This window comes from Acanthopagrus latus, chromosome 16, assembly GCF_904848185.1.
Source record: "Acanthopagrus latus isolate v.2019 chromosome 16, fAcaLat1.1, whole genome shotgun sequence".
Classification (NCBI taxonomy): Eukaryota; Metazoa; Chordata; class Actinopteri; order Spariformes; family Sparidae; genus Acanthopagrus; species Acanthopagrus latus.
The window spans coordinates 15,178,496-15,195,898 of NC_051054.1; the positions used below are offsets into that span (position 1 = coordinate 15,178,496).

Genomic DNA, 17,403 nt, shown 5'->3' on the forward strand with positions numbered 1-17,403 from the left:
GGTGCTTTGCTTATTCCCTCTGCTGGAAGGCATCTACTGTGACTGCTGCTGTAATTAATCACAATGAAGGACAACTAAAGAGCACAGAATGAGCTGCAGTGTGACCACATCCAAACTGCATCGACTACTGTTACCCTTGGCTATCTCTCAACAATGTTTTAATACCATCTGACACATTGGCAACCCGAGCTAATGTAATAAAAGCTAAACAATAAAAATTTAACTTCATTTCGATACCGTCACGCTAAATTGAAGATTCCGTTGAGCCATTGGAGGAGACGATTGCCCTTATCAGAGCTGACAGTTAGTAACAAAGGGAGGACTCTGATGTTTGTATTATAGACATAAGAGCTGTGTTCCATCTTTGTGTTTTTGTTCTGTTCCTTTAAGGGCAAAACAGGTCATTTTGCAGATCATTTCATCGTTTGGCAAACGTGCAATAAACCAGAATCAGTCTTTTGAAGACATAAAGGGACAAATCATGAATGTTTTTACCACATAAATGGCAAGCAGAGTGACATATATAGTTGAGGAAGTTGGTGAAAAGATGTAAAATAGTCGTTTTTAACCGATCATATCTTTCTTAGCTTTCTACTTCTGCGATTACTAACTCTGAGGATTTAAAGGAGCACTATGTAGTTTTGGAGAAGAAATTCAAACTCAATTTCAATAATATTTATGAGGTAATAATATAAAATCTTAAATGTTTTTTTTCCACAGCTGAATAAACAAGCTGTTCTCAGAGGAAGATAAGACCTCCAGAGCACAGTCTGAAGCTAAGAAGGTGGCAGGGTCGGCCAAATACAAGCAAAGTAAAACAGTATGAAACTTTGTTGTCCTTTAAGGTCAGTTTGTTTATTCAATTCATTCAGGCATGAAAACTAAGCGACTTTGTTTCAGTGTAAAAACAAATCAGTCAATGAAAATCTTTCTCTTCTGATAATAATTTCCTCCCTAAAACTACACAGTGCACTTTTAAACAAACTTTGAAAGAATAATATGATATTTTGGGAAATAGACTTACACTCTTTCTTGTTGAGAGATCTGCTTGTTAAGCATGATGCTACGAGCAGAAGACGGTTAGCTTAGCATTATCCCTAGAAGCAGAGGGAAACGCCGAGCCTGGCTAAACCTCATCAACGGATCTAAAGCTCACTAATGAACATGTTGTACCTCGTTTGTTCAATCCATACTCAAAGTCTGGCATCTAGTTGACCTGTATTTGTGAACTGTGAAAAGAGCCAGGCTGGCTGTACTCCCTTGTTTCAAGTCTTTATGTTAAGCTATGCTGAGTGAATGTTATTGATCTTCTCTTATAACTCTCAGCAAGAAAACATACAAGCATTTTTCCCGAAATGTCAAACTACATCTGTATTTACAACCCGGCATCGGGTTAACATTTGGATGACGGATTATGTCTTTAAAGGTGCGCTATGTTGTTTCAGAGAAGAAATTCAAACAACAGAATTTGAATATTTACAATATCACTGAGGTAATACAAAGGAAGAAATCTACATTTTGTCCATAACAGAGTAAACAAGCTGTTCTCAGATGAAAACAAGGTCCCCAGAACACTGTTTGAAGCTAGAAAGGTGGCAGGGTCCGCCAAATATAATCAAAGTAAAACAGAATGAAACTGTGTTGTTCTTTAATGTCAGGTCAAAGAGAGTGTGTTTATTAAGTCTTTTTGGGGATAATTCTTCCCCAAAACTACATAGAACACCTTTAAAGACTCAATAAAATATATCTTACTATGGGAGAAACTAAATACAGTACAACAATTAAAATGCAGCCTTTCCTCTTGGTTTATTGCTGCGCTGAAATTGCCAAAACACCCTGTTCTGCCCTTTGGTGAAACAATACTGTGTAGTTCATGATTTATACTAAAGTACAGACACAATGAATCCTCTACCTACAAACAAACTGGAATGAGGTGTCTAAATGGATGGTATGGAAAGCATCTAACATGGAAAAATGAGAGTGTTCTTTCCACTTACCCTCTTTTTTGGTGTGAACCGCAAATTATAAAAGAGAAAGCAAGATGACGTACAGGCTTTTTGATGATTCAGTTCTAATACTGCTCACAACTAAAGCATTTCAAGCTGGCCTTTAACTCAAATCTGTTAAGAAAATGTGAAACTGTGACGCTTATTTCTCCACAAACATGGCAAAATGTATGGGTTATGCTTTTCTTTTCTTTTCTTTTTTTGTTTTTATCTCTTGATCCAGAGGTGTGATGTTCCTCACCTTGCCGTACGACCAGCCCAGCTCAATTTTATTCATGCCCCACAGTTCGTGGATGTTCTCAGCTAGCTTGTCTCGAACCTTCTCTAAATGAAGCGGCATGACAATCTGAAGGGACAGGCATGAAAAAGTTATAACACTGACAGGGTTATTGACGCGTTCATCTGCAGAATCAGTCCTCTGCTCCCCTCCTCAGTTTACCTGGCCTGTTTCAACAGGTGTGGGGATGAAGGAGGCCTGCGACAGGAACTGTGCGGTGCCCAGCAGGTCTCGAACCCCCTCCACATCCCTCTTGTACTCTTTCACCGGCTCCACCTTCATCTTCTCTTTCGGCAGCAGGGCTTCGTAGCACGGAGCGTAACTCGATGGAGGCAGGAACTTAAAGTCGCCGTGTCGACCGCCCAACAGAAAACGCACCCTGGGGAGATAAGATAATGGTCACCTGCCGGTGTATTCTATCATTCTACATGCTAAAGATGTAGGAGGAAAGGTTAATTAATAAGGGGAAAAGTGTGTGTAAATACAAACGGTGTTTTTAATCATGCGTGATGATCAGACAGCTATTAATGAACGGCGCAGCCACTGAAAAAGAAATCCAGCCACGCGGTTAAATGTGAAAGCTTTTTTTCCTCCTCTTCAATCCGTTCCAGGGACAAGTTTAGCTCTGAGACTGAAAAAAAAGCCTGTCTCAGGCCATCACTGTGAAGAGGCTCTCCTGAGGCCGACCAAAAATAGCTACTCAAGTAGTAGTGGTGACGCAACCGAGCCCATTCTGACTGCAGCCCTCAATTATTGAAGAGTGGAAGATGTAGGGCTGTCATTCTCTGGCACGCTTAAATCCGTCGAGATGTTCACCTTGTTCACTGGGTCAGTTTCAAGCTCAAGCTGCGAGGTGTCGCAACACACGCAGGAGTGGCTATAAGGTGACGAAATGATGAACATTTACTCTGCAAATCATTAAAAGTCAGAGGTGGATGAAACATGAGCTGATTTTTACTCGATAGTCAGATTTGATTATGTGGATTTTTGGGTAATGGATAATAAATGTTACAGAAACAGAAAATAACTATAATAGCTGTCTGATCTAAACTCTTGATGCCATAGTGGGATGATGGTTGTCTACACACTCCAACAGTGGAGTTAGCGGTGACAATGATTGCTGTACAGCCATGTACTAACTTAAGAGGACAACAGAGCAGAGTAGAAAAACAGAGGCTCAAAAAAAAACACCATCAAGCACCAACTCCAAACTCTGGGCCTGTGGTTACCGACCAAACCTCTCAAAGTTGTGGCTACAGAAAGTGAAAAGTATGATTAATACTTTGACAAGCCCTTCAAATAAGTTATTTATACTGTAAAATGAAAAAAAAAAAAAAAAACTTATAGGGGCTCTGCAGAACTTCAGTGTTGTGTTGTGTTGTGTTGTGCATGTCTATGAAGGTTCCTGTCACTTCTTACCTTGAGGCATTGTTTTGAAGTCAGCGGATGGACTTTCTTTGCTTTTCTAAAAAGCAATAAGCCATACGCTGTGTTCACCACAGGTGAAAAACCAGGCACTATCTGTCAGGTTCAAAGAGCTTGCAGCAGTTTTTGACCAATTAAATTTGAGCATGACGGCAGTAAAGATGTCTCAACAGCTGCTGGATGGATTGCCATTAATTTTGGTACAGATGTCGTCGCATCAAGATCATCTGAATAAACTTTGCCTTAGGTCTGAGATCAGATGCCGGCAAAATACTAAACTAATTCTTGAACACTGAAAGACTGGCTAACATAAACCTGTCAATATTGTCATTTTGAGCATGTAACCACACAAACATTGGTTCACAGAATCACTGTGCCTAAAAACAGCCTCACAGAGGGATTATAGCCGCAGGATGAACACTGATGAAACAAAGTCTGAACAGCCATGCTGGATGAATTAACTCAGGACAACAACAACAAGTTGAGTTAACAGTCCACCGCAATTCCCTTATGAAGCACAATTTGCTGAAGCAATCTCATTTCCCTCGCCACTGCTCATAAACCATCAGGTATGGTATTACCTTCTGAGAATTCGCTTTAATCAGGCAGTAAGAATTGAATTCACTGCCGGACGGCTTTCACGACCAAATAAAATCAGACTGGTCTCCTGGTGTCAGGTGTCTCTGGGCTTCAAAGAGTAAGAGCTGCTAATGTAAAAATGTTGCTTTGCTCCACAAAGTCGGAGTCAATCACGGAATCATGGAAAACCGCTGGAGCTTGAAATTTCATTTTTAAGTCTTGTCAGTCACGCTATCTGTGGTCACCATAGCAACAGAGCCGAGCTAGCCTCTCTCTTTTTTTTTTCTTTTTTTTTTTTACCTGGGTCCAATCTCAAGGCCTTGAGGATTAATGAATTTGGACCAGAAAGAGGAGGTGGATTAGATGGATTTCACACAGGCAGTGTTTGTGTAAGTGTAGGTGTGCTGTATACACAGTGTGCCGTGCATTTCTTTTGGCTGGAGCCAGTCTGCCTCATCTGATCTTCTGCGTGACTCATTCATCACCCAGGAATTTCAGGGGAGTCTGTTCGTCTGAGACAACACGCAGGAGAAACAAATACACACTCACTTGACCCCCGCAGAGAAGCTGACGACAGGGAAGAAGAGCCCGTCTGTGTTGAAATTCTCGAACATGCCCTGAACGGGCTGTCCGTTGATCCTGAAAGAGATGCTGGGAGCGCCCAGGTCCAAACAACAGCTCACCACATCCTCTGAGGTCAGGATGTGCTGGTTCATGGACGCAACCGCCCGCGGGATACGGCCTATTTGGGACACACACACACACACGGTTATGTGAAATACGACCCAGTGAGCGATGCTGGCATGGATCATGGCTCTCTCTCTCTCTCGCTCTCTCTCTCTCTCTCACACACAGGACTGAACACACAAATTTGCACACACCAATGCACACTGTTACACGCACTCTAGGCGAGGAGATCATCCCTCCAGGGCACCGGTCGCGTCTAGACGCAACCTGGCTGTAGCCCAGGGTTACCACTCGTCTTTAATATGTTAGCTTATCATGATAGGAACAGAGCTCCATCATTTGTATTCCTCCACTGACCTGACCAGAGGTGGAGTCCATCAAAACCAAACGAGTAGAGGTCATCTCCGACTCCGTTGCCTCCCCATCCCTCTCCGCCTCCAGGGTAGGGAGCGTAGCCTTTAGTGTTGGCCCAGCCCACCCGCAGGTGGGAGGGCTCGCTGGTCACAAAGTGGTCCACCTGGTCGATCATCAGCTCATAGTACCACTTCTTATACTGAGCTGAGCCCTCGCTCACCCCAAGGAAGATGTTCGGTCTCATGCTGGCGAAGAAGCGGAACAGGAAATCATTACTTGTCCCTCAGAGGAAGTGAGATATTCTCACATTAATACATTTCCTTTTTTCTTAAAACTAATGAAAAAGTCTGCCCTTAGGACAAGATAATTTAATTTAGTTTAATATGTTTGGTTCGGGAAGTTCTTTAAAAGTGTCGATATCTTGAAACAAAGCAGGGCAAGGCGGATCGTTTCGCTGGTGTCAAGAATATGAGCCAGAGATATTTCAGAGATAAAACTCGAGTTATAATTATCTCAACCTCAGGAAAATGGTTTGTTTTTATCGTATGCAGATTAAAAGTGTGGGGTAAGGATAGTACAAGATAACAGGAGATGTAAAAGACATCTCCCTCCTTATACAGCACTTCACTGTCCAAACCATCACGTCACGGCTGGGTGTGTGTGGCTCACTGTCCAATTTAAAGACCATGTTGTGTACATGGTCTATACTGGACATGTAGTCTTACATGTGTAGAACCAAACACAATGATTATGATAACTTCCAAAAAGTTATTTCAAAGCGTATACATTTTATTAATCTGATATGCATGTTTGGTGTTTTATTTATCATTAATGACAACTCTAACAAAACTTGCGCTAGTTCTAATTTTCCCATTGTTCCTTAAAGGGGCTCTGTGGAACTGCTTTGTTGTGTGGACTCCATTGCTAAACTAACATTAACTACTGTTACTCTCCAGTTGCAGAGCAGAGAGAAGCACTGAGATGGCGCACTTGCATACATGCATAGTGTCTTAACCTTTCGACCACAATCTGCTCATATACGTCCAGTAAAAAAAGTGATAAATACATGTTAATGGATTAAACAGAGCCCCTTTAAGTTTAAATCCTGCAATTCAATTTAGTGAATCACTATTTTGAAAGTAGCTAGCGGTGACAAAGAACGCTAGGAGTACTTACAAATGTAGATTAACGCATAGTTGGTACAACCCGTTCTTTGCACCAATCCCACACTAGGGCTTTAATCGCTTGTTAATAAAGGAGGAATACCATACTTTGAACCACTGCATTTTTAAGTGTGAGTATGAGAAGCATGATGCTAAAAGGAGGTGTTTTTTTTTTTTTTGCTTGGATGGCTTTTCTAACCTCTGGACATCATTGACCAGCTGGGTTTGCAGCAGCAGATCTCTCTTGGGCAGCAAGTGATCACAGATTAGGTTCTGATTGGTTCGCACAGCTACGCCATTACACACACACAGCGAGCAGAGCACATCCAGAATCTAAAAAAGAAAGTGGGGGGGGAATAAGCAACAACATCAAGAGGAAGATCAACAACAGTTCCCAATAACTGATTACACATTGACCTCGCTGTTAAACCCTGCATAAGACATTTCTGTCCAAAAATGACTCATTATCTCTGTCCCCGATCATTGTCCGCGTTGCTGCTCTACGGACAGACTCTCCCCATGCAACCACTGCATAATTACTCAGAGATGCTTAGTGGGGGCAAAAACATGTCCAATAATATCCCTTTGATGTTGGACTAACAAAGCCGTAGAATTAAATGGGCCAGGAAGCTCAGCCAAGGGTGACAGACCAGTGTACCCTACGCTTTATCATTGGCCCTTTCCTCCTGCTTCCACAGCAAAATGATACATCCTGTCTGATTTATGACCTGGGCCAGCTGACTGCCTGCTCCTGATCTAATTTCACTGTTAAACTGATTGATTCATGATGGGGACACACTGCGACCAAACCCCCGGGAGCCTTCTGTCAAAGACGGAAGTTTGTATGCTGGTAGAAGGTAAGCCCAATGAATTAGTAGCTAAAGAGAAAAAGAGGTGACAAAAGGGCCCAAAGGGAACTGTTATGGAAATGAATGTGCATCCAGTGAAGCATTTTGGCGAGCCTAATGAGGAGAGAACTGGAGATGACTGGATGCAAGATAAACAGGCACTTTTTTCAGTGGCTGTTGTGTGCTTTCCTGTCTCGCTAAAAGTTTCTGACAACATCCAAGTTATTTCAGTGTGCATCTTAAAAGAACCGTTTGACGTTTTGGAAAATACATTCTTTTGCTTCCTTGCCAAGAGGTACGCGAGGAAAATGATGCCGCTCTTGTGTAACAATAAAGCTGGAGCTTGCAGCCGGTGAGCTGTAGCTTGGCATAAAGGACACAAACAGGGGTAACAGCTAGTCTCTCTCCTCATTACCTTACAAATTAACCTACCAGTGCCTCTAAGGCGCACTAATTATCACAATGTGTCGGATCTGATTTAAAGGTGCAATACGTAAGAACTGGCATAGTTGACCTCCCGATAAACAGGGGCAGCATATCACCAGAGTAGCTAACCGCTGCTACCTGTATTTTAGCTTGTTAGCTCAGTTAGCCATGCAGCTAGAGAGAGCTAGAGAGTTTGTATAGATAGATAGATAGATAGATAGATAGATAGATAGATAGATAGATAGATAGATAGATAGATAGATAGATAGATAGATTCTGCAAATTTTAAGATGAGGCTAATTGTTCCCCCCTCTTTCCAGTCTTTATGCTAAGCTAAGCTAATTGGCTCATTCCTTAAGATACAGATAAACCTGACAGACATACACTTTCTTCCCGGAGCACATTTCCCAAAATGTCAAACTACTCTTTTAGGATCAAATTTCATTGTTTTATTGCCTTATTCAAATAAGTATGTGGTTTCCATTCATCTTTATCAATTCAACAATTTCCTTGAATCTCATACACATTCTACATGAAAATGTAAAGCCCACATGTGTCATTATCTTATATCACAGCAGAGACAGTACTCCAGGTTAACCCTCCTCCACCGCAGCAGCGCTCTTTGCTGCTCACCTTGTGGTTACGTCCGTGCTTATAGAGCAGCGATATGATGGACTTGATGTGTCCTCGCTGGATGATGTTGAGGGCCTCAGGGCTCTCAATTAAAATGCAGTGCAGAACTTCCAGGATGCCTGCAACAGCCGCAAAATTCATCAATTAGTCAACACCCGCAGAAGAGAAAGACACCGCAGAGGACACTCGTCAATGAGCCATCCAGCCGGCAAAGATCGACAGGGAACACTCGGTGCTGCTCATACATTCTTTACCATACATTTAAAAGTAGAGGTATGTATAGAATTTTTAAGCGAGCAGCATCATTTTTTTTATGTATTTTTAAACACTTCGGCTGGATTAGTATTAGTATTAAAGGGAACTAGGTAGTTTTTGTGATATCTCAGTATGAGTTACCTGATGAGGACTCCAGTCTCTCCAGCTTGCTCACAAGCCAGTCCAGGTTGTTGGAGAACTGGGTGCAGTTGTTTCTGTTCCCTCTGATCAACGCCGCTGTGGGGTACAAAGAAAGCGTGCACGAGTCAAATATTAAAAGAATTAAGTGTATTTGTTCAAAGTGGCGTTATGGATCCCGAGTAGAAACAATGTCACCCAAAGGTGGACACCTTATATGCACGCCAAAAGCCAAGGAAGGAGAAGGGTTCTGCTTTGACACCCTAATACATATTAATATGGAAGATTCTTAAGATAGAGGGAGGGAATGACACAAGGAGAGAAAAGACATAAACACACCGGACAACCCCCCAACCACACACACCCACATATGTCCTCAAAAAAAGAAAAAAAAAAAAAAAAAAAAAAGACAGGGTCACCCAAAGCAGACAGACAGGAAAAGAAAGGAGGGAGGCATCCCAAATCCACTTAGTGCTGTGTCAAAGCAGGTGTGTGGAGGAGGGAACGGTGGAAGAGAGAGACGTGGCTGGAACACTAATACAGTACAAGCCAGGAGGTGAAATCAGTGTAAATAAGATTGTGAAGGACACACTTGAAGGGCAGAGGGGGCTTCAACGCAGCAGCGTGACTGATACACTCCACATATGGGCAACCCACGTCCTCTTCTTTTGGAACAATAACACAGCCAAATCACGACGGAAAGAAAATCGTGCCTGCTCGCAAATGCGTCTTTTATGTCACAGATGTTGAAGGAAATGTTCAAGCCAAGCATTGTATTTGTCAGACGCAGCAGAAGACAGCAGCCAGGAAGAGCAGAGAAGAAAGCAAAGAGCAAAGAAATATTTACTTTTCCTGCCAGCTCATTTTAGAGAGACACGTCTACATCTGACAGAGCATATGTTGGGCAGCGCAGGAGGTTAAAGTGATCTCTGCTGATGACGTCGTGCTATAGGAACACAAAGAGCACAGCGAGAGCGCGCAAACAAAACGGTAAACAGCACTGCGATGAGAACTGACATCCAATGGATAAAAAGCCATCTGGCCAATAGGGGACACCCAAAATTTTGGAGTGTGTGTGACGACTGACATTGTTGGAGGCACATCACATAAACCACAGAGCTCCTTTGTATGCAGCGGGCCACACGCCATCAAGTCTTTACCCAACAATGCGAGTATGTATGAGAGTGTTGGAGATGGTGGGGCATTATGGCGCATGCGTCATGTGTCTGTGTGTACATGCCAAGCTGTCTGAATTCTGGCAGCGTCCAATCCACCACTATAAGACATCTGTAATTGGCTGGTTAAACACCCGGTCTGCACACGCTCACAGCTACTTCATCCTCAAGCTCTCGGCCCTGGGATTGATTTTAGCAACGTTTGTGTGAGTGTGTGTGTTTGTGTTTGTGTTTGTGCGTGCAGAGCTGCTTCTCACCCAGCAGCTCATATAGCAGGTTGAGGATGTCTTTCCAGGCGGACCCGGCCTCTGACCCGGCACACTCGCCGAAGTGGGCGGCGCTGTTGTAGACGTTCAGGCGGTCGATACAGTTTGACACAAGAGTCAGCATGCCCTGGAGAATGCACAGAGATGCACCACATGAACATAACATAACCACATTCAAAATTACAAGTGAAATTCATGCAATTTAAACAATGGCATGTTTATGTGCTGAAATTCGAGTATATAATTCAAAAAATAACTTGAATTATCAACAGAAGGTGAATAATGAGCAGTTCTGACCTTATGAAGTCTATGTGTTGTGTTGCATCTACTTAAGATAGCATGCTAACCAGCTAGCCACGACCCATCCTGGTCCAAAGCTCCTGAGCTCTCCTGGTCCCTGAGCTACCAGTCCGAACAGCAAGCTGCACGGCTAGCTGAGCTAACTAGCTAAGCATAGCTACAGTTAGCAGAAGTTAGCAGTTATTTCTTTTTAGTATGACTTGGACAGGTGGCTGATTCTTACATATTGTGCCATAAACACCATGCCGAACACAGCCCTTTGGCTCTCTCTTGTCCCATTTGGTGGTTGTGTCACAGTGATTTATACTACAGGGGAATATCTATAGTGATCAGATATGCTAAATGGAAGGGGTGAGAAGATAAAATGGAAATTGGTGATGATTTATAATGCCAGGAAAAATCCTGAGTCAGGTCTCTCTGGTGACAAATTGACCTTTCTAAATCTAATATATCAGGGGTGGGACACGGATGTGCTATTTTGGTGTATTATCATGGGAGGACAGATAAGTGAGATGAGAGGTGAGTTGCTGAAATATGCAGCAAAAAAAAAAAGGCATATGTATATTTCATTGAGCCAATTCACACTTGTGCATGTTGGCCTGAGGAAACACGCTGTTGGAGCCTGTTAGAGCTAAGGGGAGTTCGGATAGTTGACATCACCGGCCCCCTCAGTGAGGCAGCTGACATTTTGTAATTGATGAAAGCAATTTGGGTCCTGGAGGCTTAGTGGAAGGCTTCAGTGCACTCGGGCCAGCCTCGGGAGAAACTTATAACACCAAAAATTGCTGACACCCTCAAACGCAATGCTTCCAAATACATGCCGGCGTTCAAACACACCGCAAAGAATCAACTGCTTTAGCCTTTCACACACTTTGTCTTTTGCCAATTTGCTCTCAGCTCGCTCATATGTGCTGTCACTTACTCAAATTGCCTAAATCGTCGAATAGTCAAATCTTTACTCCAGATGGAGTTTTTAATATTTTTGCTGCACTGCGCAACAGCCCGGAGTGTTATTAATTGATATTTCATGCGCTGTCAGTTCGCTACGCCTTCGTTTCTGGTGAAACTCACTTCCTGTTTGAATAGGTTCTGCCGGTTCTTGAGGGAGCGCAGCTTGATCTGCCTCTCTTCATGCTCGAGCTCAACGTCAGGGAGCTGGAAATAGGCGATGAGGTCATTGAGGGTTTGGAGCACCTCTTCAACAGGCAGCGAGACCAGCACCCTATTCTTAACGCCCAGACAATCCAGGTCTCTGGGAAGGGGAACACAAAGATCACAGATACGTCAACATACAAAAAATTCAGACAGGTATAGTTTGCAAAAATGCACCCATTCATCACAAATGAATACCCTCCTGGTAGTGACTGAGCCGAGTGGAGGAGAGACTGTGATGACTAACGCAATGTTGAGCCCACAGGTTCATCCATGCTGAAATGCTGATTTCCGCTGGCTGGCTAAAAATAGCTCCTGTCGTATGCAAGGGAGGGGTGCGGGGAGATGTATGTGTCACAGCCTCAGGAGGGGTGAGTGGGGGGGAGCTGACAGACTCTCACATGTTCGTGCCGTGAGTGGCCCAGAGCCCGACCCGAGGGACGGCAGGCCGCTTGATAACAAATATGGGCACTGGATGCATCCACTTACGTGCTCCGTGGCTTCCTTTTTTCACAGCTGGCCGTGCGTAGCCGTGACGCCCGTCGCAATGTTTGCCATTTTGAAACGCATGACTGGACCACCGAGTGAGCTGTCTGGGGCTTCAGCACCACACTCAGTCAAAACTCACAAGGCCCAGAGCTTAACTCTCCACTGGGTGAATTTCGAAGCCTAGAGGGACACTACATCACAATTTGTCTGGACTGTGTGAGGGTCCCGCGGGGGCTTTGAGAAGTAGTTTGTAGGCTTCTTATGTGATTTGGCAATGTATTGCATTGAGGGACTCTCGTTTTATCATCTCTTTCCAATAATGATGGTCTACCCTCATCAGCACGGCGCTTGCGCAAGGTTTCGCAGATTACCCCCATAAAGTGACTTAAGACAAATGTGGACTGTAATTTGGCCTAATTGGGCAATTTGTGTCAGCACGTCACTGCGTGCATTAGTGAGGGATGGCAGTGTTGTCAAACATACCTGATGAATCGGTTAAAGAGCAATGTGGTGTTGCGGATGATTCGTGCGGCGCGGGACTCTTCATGCTGACAGCGCTGCAGGGTCAACCCGTCGTCCATGTGACCTTCAGAATGCAGGCACGCCTTGAGAGGGCAGGAGGAGAAAGAGGGTGAGACATAACCTCGACGAGAGAATGCAGGGAAATAAGGAGGGAAAGGAACCAAAAGACTAAGAGGAAGTCATTTAATGGAGCGAAAGTGTCCAGCCGTCCTCAGCCAGCTCCGAGCCACAATGTCTGGAACACAGGTGCTGACACTACAGGCTATCTGGCTGTGTTTACATGGAGGACACATTGTCGCGCGCATTATCGCTCATACACAGCTCTATCACTTCTGCCACACTCGCCAAGGGACAGGGTTTATATTTAGTCGAGGCAGATATCCAAACTAACGTGCAATCATCTTAACTCAATCAACTCATTACCCTAAAAATAATTATCCGCTCCGAGGAATCTCATTTATTTATTAGTTTTGTTTTGCCCTCCTATGTGCTTTGCATCCGAAAGACGGGAAGTGTGTGTGCTTGTGTTCGTCTCCGCTCACTCGTCTCTTGAGGGGACCCAGACGTGCAGATTTGACATCGGGTGCCTGGTAGGAGAGCCACAGTCCCGTGGCCACGTGCATGATGAAGCAGAGCGAGTCCCCGTATTTGATCTCCGCCACCCCCATGCCCTCAATGTCCCGCTTGGGGCTCTGCTCCAGCTTCTCCTGCACAGAGGGGAGAAAATGAAAACGTCAAAAGCTGCCAGGGTGGAACGCGTGAGCACGCCGGCTCAATCATAGAAATATGCATATTCAGACGCACTGCATGCAGATTTGTTCGTAATCAACCACCAACCAAATGTCATCTGCATCTGCTGTTTATGGCTCCATCCATCACAGTGAGATGATTGTATTTGTTTTGCTATTAGGATCAGATATAACTGCAGCCCATAATCGACGTGAGGACTTCAGTGATAAATGACTTCACTTGTGCTCTATAATGCGTGCTTTAAATCCACATCGGAAGGGTCACTAATTGGCTCACAATCACTGGCCATATCTAGAGACTCCATTACACGGAGTAAGGCTAAATGGTCGGTTCAGCCAGAGTCTGCAAGTTCAGCTAAATTAACCTCTACGACGCAGCTTGCACTGGTCCAATAATTTTCATTGTCCTTGGAAAAATGGTGACTTTTCTAGAGTGGGCGGTTCGTTTGTGAAGGTTGAAAGGTGATCGTCCCCAGTTGTGCTTAATAAGAAAATGTGCAGTTGAGCCCACGTGACACAGGTCACCTTGGGGAGCAGCAGGGAGTCAAGTGCATACATCTTGTGCCCTTGTGTGTACTAACCTTCGAGGCTCTGAAGCAGAAGGCGGTAGCGACAGTGTCGGACCTCTCCCGGTCCTGCAGCACCAACCCCCTGTCCTCGGTCAGGGCCAGGTAGTGACCTGTGGTCAGGTGCCGAAGTCGGAAAGGTTGACCCCAGCGGATGTGGCTCCCACTCCAGCTGTAAAGGAAGGTCGCACCAATAAGTTAAAATGAAGCGCACATGCAAACATACAAGGAGACAAAGGCTGCCTTTTATAATCCGCCAATTAGTTGATCCAAACATTGCTGCCAGCTGTTAATTATCCAGCATGCCATGTGGTAGAATGATTATCAAATAGCTGAAAAAACATTTCTCTAATTATGTCCTTTGTTCCTGTTTAGGAAAATCAGAACGAACCAGGGTTAAAATTATGTGACGAGTAGGGATTTTGACAAAAAGGAAATAGGGAAAGCTGCAGCCCCTTGAGGCTGTAAAGTAGCCGGGATCAAAGGACAGAAGCAAAGAGAAAGATGGAGGGAGACAGAGGAATGAAATGACAGCGAGGCCACAGCGCAGTGTTAAATCACAGGAGGGAAGAGGGAAGAAAGGAAAAAGGAGAAAGGGGACTAAAAGACAAAAAGATGGATTGAAATTGAAAAAAACAACTATAAAATATGTAGTCACTAACAGGAAGGAAAGGGGATAGATAACAGATCGAGCGAAACTCAGCCCACCTGATTCGGAGTGGCTCCAGCCTCCATAGGGACCTGGCCTTCGCACCGGCTTTACCCGTCTCATAGTTGACTATCCTGGGGGATGCAAGAGAAGAATGAGTGGGTGGTCTGTCGGCGGGATGCTTTAAAATGTCTAGCCACTGCTGATGCTGTCAAGGTCATTCGTCCTGGTTTTGCAGAACGCCACTTCTTTGCTCTCATTTGTCACACTGAAATTCACTGGGAGGATGTCGGACTCACACACACATGCACACACAAACTAGAGCACGGGCTGTATTTACTCTGCCGACAACAGCATCACATCCTTCAAACAGAGACATGTGTGCCCTGATAACCCACAACTACACTGTCTATCAGCGATATGGGTGACTGGGTCCAAAGATAAAAGAAATCGCTCATCACCCCCCGCTGACAGCTTGGAGTGTGTTTGATCTGCCCCAGAAAATTCTAAGACCTCTAAAAAGCTCGCTCCGTCTGTTTGATTTCAAGGACAACAGAGGGAAAAAGGCCAGTGCTGGAAATTAATATCTAATCCCGCCCCTCACATTCTCTGTTCTAAAAATAGACCCGATGTGTGTATGTGTTTGTGCCCAGGAGGAACACACATCTCCTGGCACCTGGCGAATGTGAATGGGCCTTGCCCACTGTTTTGACCCACTTTGAGCCCAGTGTGCCATTTTTTTTTCCCGCGGCCTACCTCCTCTGTGTTGGCACAGACACAGCTACACCGTGGACAAAAATAACGCGGTGGCCATTTTGGCCCCCCGGAGAGTCCAGTGTCACGCAGGGTAGAGCCATTTTTGTAAAGCAAGGTGGGAGCTGAGGTACGTAACTTACAGGTCAGTTAGCTACTCGTATGCTACATAACTGCTTCACCACCACCACAGTGTGTCCCCCCAATACTCCAGCGTGATCGAGTTTGCCTTTCTCACCTCTGCTGCTCTTCACTCTGGTCCGATCCTGGGATGGCCACCACCTCGTCATGTCCGTGGAAGAGCCGCATCACATGCCCACCCAACAGGTAGCCTGTTGGAGGAGGAAGGACAGATGACTTAGATATGGGGACTTTCATTTCCTGTTTTGGCACGTCATCTCTGAGATGTAATCTGGCAAAGTGGACTGTCTATATCGCAAAAGTGGGTTTTAAAAAACTATGCTTTTAGATTGTATGTAAGCAGATCCTCCAAGTTAAATGAGACACTTTCTTATGAAATAGCTGCATTTGTTTACTTCACAAACACAGAAATGTGCTGAATGTTTGGGGACCTTCCCTCGACTAATTAGTGGAAACTGGCACCCATCTTGAGTTATACTGTATTTACATTCATCTGACAGCCTGCACCCGCTCCTTTCCATTTATGTTTAATTTATATATTTTTTTCTTCTCTTGAATCATTTAATTTGCTTGCTGAAGAAATGCTATAGAATAATGAAATGAGGAAAAACGATGAAGGCTGAGGTTTTGTGCAGTCTCTACCTTCTTCTATGTTGCTTCCAGAGCAGATGGGATGGACGTTCCAGAGGGTTTGCATGAAGGAGGCGTCCACCTGGATGTTGCCATTTGAGATGGATAAGTGCTGCAGGACAGAAGGAAATAAAATCCGGCATTCACTCATTTGCATATGTCAATACTAATGACACTAAACGGGCTGAACTGTCACAGCATGTAAGCGGGCAATGGTAGAAAGGTGAGAGATCATTTCCTTATACCTGCGTGGTTCTACACTTTTGCTTTACAGAATGAAATGATTTAGTGCGACAAGATCATGCTAAACATTTTTTGTTTTTCAATGAATCTCTAGAGGATCATCACTGGATTTCTGAAAATTCAACACCAAATGTTGACTTTTCAGGCAGAGTTCAGCTTAGGTTTTTAAACTCTCTCTGTAATCACTGATCCAAAAGAAAACTCCAGCCTGTTCACTGACTGACAGATGCCATGAGAGTATGGGGATTTAAACCATCTGGGGGGCTGTAATGCTGTGTGTGTGTGTGAGAGACTGTGCTTGGACATGGGTGTGTTTTCCACAGTTTCTGTGTATCAGACTCCAAACAACAAAATTTTGTGGCAGCTGTGTCCTGTTCCTCCCTCCCCAGAGTCGCTCTGCGGCCCTTAGGTGCTGTCCCCACATGCCATTGTCGGGACGACAGCGGAGACAGACTACCGGATTGACATCAGTGACTGTAAGGCGATAGTGGTCATCTGGCTATGCCCCCTGCCGCCACGGGGGGGTAAACACCGCCTGGCTGCTGTCACCAACTTCATGGATCACAGGGGACATGTTTCCCCGGGATAACATAGCACTGTGCTATGATGCTAAACTTAGAGGGTAGGAAGGTCCAATACTAAAGGAAGCCTAGCGCTGAAAAGGTCAGCTCAGAAGCGCAATTGGAACATAATCATTATTAATGGCGGTTGGATGCGGGGATGCAAGGAGGATGATAACAGCGGAGGTTCATTTGAAACGGCACTGGCAGCGGTCTAAAGAAGTCATAATCCACCGTAGCAGACATTTCCCGTCCAAATCAAACATTACTTAATGCAATTGTTAGCAGTCTCGCAGTCATTTAGGAGGAAGAAGTTGGCGCTTTTAACGTTAAGCCTCCTGCAGGAGGAGAGGTCACGGGGAGAGTGCAGTGTGGTAACAGGATTGGGATAATCTGAAAACTTGTCACATCAGGAGA

At 44.5% G+C, this 17,403-nt stretch overlaps 1 protein-coding gene across 4 annotated transcripts in view; it reads right to left on the bottom strand.

Moving 5' to 3' along the window:
- LOC119005103 (ryanodine receptor 3-like) overlaps nt 1-17,403 on the bottom strand; it is a 112,053-nt gene that overhangs the window by 59,068 nt on the left and 35,582 nt on the right. For all 4 annotated transcript variants that reach the window (XM_037072595.1, XM_037072593.1, XM_037072594.1 and 1 more), the window contains exons 7-21: nt 16,196-16,295; nt 15,651-15,744; nt 14,719-14,793; nt 14,026-14,182; nt 13,238-13,402; nt 12,657-12,778; nt 11,604-11,784; nt 10,224-10,359; nt 8,795-8,890; nt 8,399-8,517; nt 6,691-6,824; nt 5,332-5,573; nt 4,837-5,029; nt 2,446-2,662; nt 2,248-2,352 (exon numbers count right to left, since the gene is read on the bottom strand). In XM_037072595.1, the coding sequence (XP_036928490.1) occupies nt 2,248-2,352; nt 2,446-2,662; nt 4,837-5,029; nt 5,332-5,573; nt 6,691-6,824; nt 8,399-8,517; nt 8,795-8,890; nt 10,224-10,359; nt 11,604-11,784; nt 12,657-12,778; nt 13,238-13,402; nt 14,026-14,182; nt 14,719-14,793; nt 15,651-15,744; nt 16,196-16,295 (2,136 nt within the window). The remainder of the gene's footprint in view (nt 1-2,247; nt 2,353-2,445; nt 2,663-4,836; nt 5,030-5,331; nt 5,574-6,690; nt 6,825-8,398; nt 8,518-8,794; nt 8,891-10,223; nt 10,360-11,603; nt 11,785-12,656; nt 12,779-13,237; nt 13,403-14,025; nt 14,183-14,718; nt 14,794-15,650; nt 15,745-16,195; nt 16,296-17,403) is intronic.